A 5,517-nucleotide genomic window follows, 5' to 3' on the forward strand; every position below is an offset into this window, starting at 1 on the left:
AAGAATTAACAATTATAAACCAACACCACTAACCAATATTTATTATAAGCGAACAGCGTGAACACTAAAAAAGTTTGCGTTGTAATAAGCGTTTATAATTTTAATGGTTTTATTGAACGTAAAATTTTTTCTTTTATAACAAAAAAAAGTTGGCAAACAAATAAATGAGTGCTTATGTAGTTATGTTCATCTCAAACTCTATTAAAAAATATAAAAGGGTATATGATGACCAAATAAGCTCCTTAGTACAAAAAGGGTATATCCATTCTATGTCCAATGCCTACATAATTCTCCATCTAAATTGTAACATCAGCATCCGATCCAACTCCATGCATTGTCCACCAAGAACCTCGTGCAGTTCCAAAGAACGAATTTGAGATTATCGCATAGCCTCACTTTTTGCATAAATCGATTTTTGCTCTCAAGAATCCTCATAACTGTAGATGCTAGAGAAAAGCACTCTATAAAAGGAACACGTAAACATTTGACACGTGAAATTAAACGTAGAATGCTTCATTTCAGTGTTTGCCCTCCACCTTGCTCTTCTTCCATTCCATTCCCCACTTTTTCCTTTTTATAATTGCAGGCCAAAATTGATCAGGAAAAATAACAAGTCACAAAGTCCAAGAATTTGATCTCTTGAGTAAAGGCTTGAGCTGTTTGTCTTCTTCCATTGCAATAATACCTAAATGTGATGGATCATCGAGCATCATCCTAGCCACCAAGTAACCAGCAATAGACCAAGTTTGGCATTTACGGGCTTGCTTCCCAATGTATCGACCAAGAGTTCCATCATAATATTCAGGCCAGTTATCCTTCAGCAATCTGGTCTCAGCAATGTCAAGGGCACGTCTAGCAATTTGGGGTCGCCCAGTCTTGATGGCGGCCGCAGACAGAAGCCATAAAAGAACTGCAATCACCACAATAAATATATATTACTTCAAAGTTGGGAAGGAAAGAAACGCTGATTGATGACACAATAATAAAAAAGACTCATGCGACTGGGATGTTTTCACAGTAATCTAAAATCTAAAGGAACAAAGAAAGACCTCTAAAAGTATCTGAATTCAGTGCCTAATTACTTTAGGTGGTTGTATTAAATAACCTGCAAATCTGTGGTCACACTCAATGTGAGAAAAAAAAATCTCGAAGGGACATGCTCTATATATATACTCATCTTAGAATTAAAATGTGCTGTTTCATAAGTTATTTGAGATGCAGAATGGTAGCATTAGGATACCTGGCCAAGACCCCCCATTGTGGTAACTCCACCTAGTATTTTTTGGGTCACATCCTGTTACGATCTTCCATTCATGGTTTTCAATGGCTGGATAACAAACTTTGACTGGCATCTCCCCAATTAATTCCTGCCATCGTGATTCTATGAGGTCCATGATTGCGATGGACTGCTCAGGAGTTGCCAAGCAGGACAAAATTGCAATGCAATTACCCAGGCAAAACCAGCGGAAATCCATCCTAGCTGGACTGACATTTCCAATAAAGTATCCACCATGCTGAGGCAAGAAATCAAATACCCAATCTGGTAGAGAATCGGGAATAACATTAAACTTGTTGACTGCAGTATGTGAATATTCTTCTGTTTTGAAGCGGTATACATCATTAAGTTGCTTCAAATCCAACCAAAAGTAGCTTCTCATATGATAGCTTAAGGCATGCAAGCGTTTGACAATTCGTTCCATAATCTCTTTTCCTTCAGCATCTGGCTTAAGCAATTGCAAGGCACATCGTAAAGCCATGAAGAACAATGCTTGAATTTCAATTGGATACCCATAGACTCCCTGAAATCATACATACAAAATTGGAAGTAAGAAATGGATATACTAACCACTAGGAATAAAAGTCACAGTAAAAACCCTAACAGTGCCCACCTCTAGCATCACTCGGTTATATAGTTATTCTATTCACTTTTGATTCAGTTGGTGCCATCACAAAAACAGATTATTTCTTTATTTTGCACTGGATTAAAGTCTTTGCAATATTAATCTACAAAGTTGGAAAAACCTAAAACAGTCATCTTATCATATAATCAATGCCTAGTTTCAAGACAGTGGGCAATGTAAAAATGAGAGTACAATAAAATTCAACAAACTCACCATTCTACGATCAATCATACTGCATCCATCAGCACATAGTAAAGTTGGAAACGTGTCGAACCCCTCTGACAAGCATAAACTCAGAATTAAGCGCATACCCTTTTGACATTCAGGCCTTTCAGCCAAAGAAGAGTCTCCTGTAGCCTTTGTGTATGCCCGAAGTAATATAATCCACCAAAATCCAGAATCAACAGGAGCAACCCTGCCTATTGCACTTTCACCAAAATCTGCTATCAGGGTTTCATGGTTTCTGACTGGATCATGGAATACTTTAAAACTAGCAGGCATTACCCCTTCTGCTAGCTGGAACCTATCAATCTTTTTCTCCCATGATTGAAGGCGAAGGGTCTTCAAGATAAAATTTTTAACAATATCTGGTTCCCCATGCATCAGAAAAGCCAGAGCACTTGGGACAAAGTCTCTTACAAACACCTAGGCACAAATATAATACCTTAGATTAGACCTCCATAGCAAACTGAAAATGGATAGAAAATGAAAGATAAATATATTGTTAGAGAGATATAAATTAATTAATTAAGTCTCACCCAACGCCTTAAGGTTTTGGGTTGAAGTGGTGCTTATCATGGTATCAGTTCTTGAGTGACCAGGAGATCATGAGTTCGATTCTTACTGCCCCTTGCTTGTGGAATTAAGAAAAACACAAGACAGATAAAAAATGGGCTTGTGCCATATCCACGCTTTAAGCCCAAAAGGGCTCTTGTTCGAGGAGGTGTGTTAAAGAGATATAAAATAATTAATTAAGTCTCACCTAACGCCTTAAAATTTTGGGTTGAAGTGACGCTTATCATATATAATGACCAAAGCCACCGATGCCACCGATCCAACATGACAAAGGAAGTAAAAAGATGATAAAGAGGGATGTAAAGGAAAAACAAATACCATCTTTTTAGCCATAATCTAGCTTGTGTCCGTATTAGTGGATTTGATTTTACTAGGACTATAAAAAAAACCATGTCCTAAAAGTATAACCAAAATTCAAGTGTGATGAAATTTCACACCACACCAAAACGCGCGCACACACACAACCAAAAAAAAAAGAACAAGAAACAGATATATTTACGTATGTGAAGGGAGTGTTACCTGATCGTAATTAAGCTTCTCATCAGAACTATCCAAGGCAGCAATTGTCCCTACTGGCTGACCACGAAAATATACCAAGGAACGCCTCAGAGCTTCCCAACCTTCAGATATTATTGAATGTGGATCCAATATCAGTGATCTTGGAGTAGTAATGCCTGATTTTGGCAGAGGAGAAAATGCATTATCAGGATGGTCTCCATGGCGAGAACTGTTCTCAGCTTTAGTGGACAATTGACGTGGGGAAAAGCCTAAGGATAGTTCACTCAATGACCTCTCATCACATGATCTCTGTCTCTCAATATTCAAAGTCCTTGGTCTATCTAACGCTTTCGAGAAATCAAATTCCTCAAATTCTGCCACAGTACATAGTGCGTCTGGACTTTTAAAATTTCCATTCTGAGACCAATCCGTCGGAGAGTAAGACATCTCCCAAAATCTTTGCACTTGCAGTAGTATTGCTCAAAATCCTGCAGATAGGGTATCAGAGTTTATGATATTGAATTAACATAAATGTAAACCACGAACTGCTAAATTCCTGGTTTAGTTACAATTTATAAGCCCAAAAGCAGATATTTCGAAACTCATGCATCATTATTTTAATTCGAAATTCCAAATGATACTGCGTTCAAACATACAGGTTCTTCAAAATGATACCATATGAGGATCATGAACACCAACCTAGATATGATTAATTTCGAAAATACCACACTATCAAATTCAAGTGGTTTGTCGTTACCAAAAATTAAAATTAAAATAAAAAAAAAAATCAAGTTGTTTTCATTATCAGATTAAGGGGAAAATATAAATAGCACAGTGGCCCCAACTTTCCAACTGTAGATCCCTATCCAAAGCAAAAAGTTATTTTATTACTTTTAATTCAAATATTTTTCAAATGAAAACTTCATGAAGGAACTTGATTCCGTTTCCCGTTCTCCCTGAAAAAAGGTTACTTCTTAATTAACTAGCTGGTTAAAAATCTCCCAAATGCTAAAATGAAAGGTTGATAGGCTTTTGAAAATAGATAAAGGAGAACCGCAATAAGCACTGAGCAAACAAGTCAACCACAACAAAAGAAAAAAAGGAGATAATTGATGATGAAAGCCAAGAAATATAATCCGGGTTTTCCCCAAATATAATTGGTGAAAATGTGGAAATGCAGAAGAAACAGCATTGTAAAATCTCGACGGTTGTTCAAAGCTTACAATGTGAGAAAAGAAAACCATGTATGAGCGTTGCCAGAGTTGGTTGTTCGAATCCAAAGACACAAAATAAGGATCAGAAAGGTTTCAAGATTTACACTTGCGCGTGGTTTAGGAACCATGTTCATCCAAAAAGAAAGGCAGTGATAGATTCATGCAAGCACGAAGATGAACAGGAACCCAAACACGAAAGCATGATGCATGACGTAAGAGGAGTAAATAAGGGTTCAACGGGTCAGATCAAATAATCATTTTAAATTACAATTAATTCAAGAACAGAGAAATAAACTAACTAACCCCTACCTACCTACAAGCTGAAGAGAGCAAAATGAGAGCAAAAGAGAGATCTTTTTCTCTTGATAAAATGTAGGGCGGTTAGATAGAGAGAGAGAGAGCAAGAAGAAGCACGTGAAGCAAAGAAGTTGCTTTGTGAATGTGAAGGAAGCGAAGAAAGGTAGTGAAGTTGGCTTTTTTGCTTGAATTCAATAATGAATGACGTTTTGGTTTGTACGGAGCGAGGGGCTGATATTGTGGTGCTACGTGTGACCTTTCTGATTCACTGACTGTGACTCTCACCCACAAAGTCACATTTTCATAGTTTACAATGCCTTTCCTTTTTTTTCATTTTAAATATTTATTAAAATAAGATTACAAGATACTTTTAATACTTATTTCTTTGAATAATTACAAACATTTATTAGATTGTACTCTATCTCTATGTTCATTAACAACACCACTTGCATTTATTTTAATTGTTCTGACGCTTTATACTTCTCTTCGCGTTCATTGGTCGGACATTAGTTGGCTTGCAGTTGCCACACAAGACTATTTAATGCTTATTTAGATGAAGTTCTTTTCACATTAAAAAATGTAATATTTTTATTTATATTGAATAAGTTTTGTAATATTCAAATGTTATTAAAATCGTATTGGATGAGTTGGTTCAACGGATTGAATTGGAAACCAAACCATTAATTGATCGATATGCATGCAATTTGGTCAGGAATCAGTCGATTGGCCTTAAACTAGGTTTAATTGGTGGTAACCCCATATTAATATTTTAGTTGAAAAAAATGTCAATCACTAAATTATATCTCTTTTGT

General features: G+C 36.3%; 1 protein-coding gene across 2 annotated transcripts; it reads right to left on the reverse strand.

The window, feature by feature from the left end:
- Positions 1–286: 286 nt before the first annotated feature.
- LOC133311362 (probable alkaline/neutral invertase B) lies at positions 287–4,839 on the reverse strand. 2 transcript variants are annotated; one of them, XM_061512401.1, is made up of 5 exons: positions 4,722–4,839; positions 3,216–3,682; positions 2,115–2,546; positions 1,241–1,799; positions 287–910 (listed from the first exon to the last, which is right to left on the reverse strand). In XM_061512401.1, the coding sequence occupies exons 2-5, from the start codon at positions 3,639–3,641 to the stop codon at positions 615–617; spliced, it is 1,713 nt and encodes a 570-aa protein (XP_061368385.1). In that variant the 5' UTR covers positions 3,642–3,682; positions 4,722–4,839; the 3' UTR covers positions 287–614. The 2 variants fall into 2 exon arrangements, with proteins under 2 accessions (XP_061368385.1, XP_061368386.1); XM_061512402.1 differs by lacking the exon at positions 4,722–4,839 and adding an exon at positions 4,418–4,441.
- Positions 4,840–5,517: the final 678 nt, after the last annotated feature.

The sequence above is a fragment of the Gastrolobium bilobum genome, unplaced genomic scaffold (genome assembly GCF_033153095.1).
Source record: "Gastrolobium bilobum isolate Gb01-03AN ecotype WA unplaced genomic scaffold, APGP_CSIRO_Gbil_v1 utg15966, whole genome shotgun sequence".
Lineage (NCBI taxonomy): Eukaryota > Viridiplantae > Streptophyta > Magnoliopsida > Fabales > Fabaceae > Gastrolobium > Gastrolobium bilobum.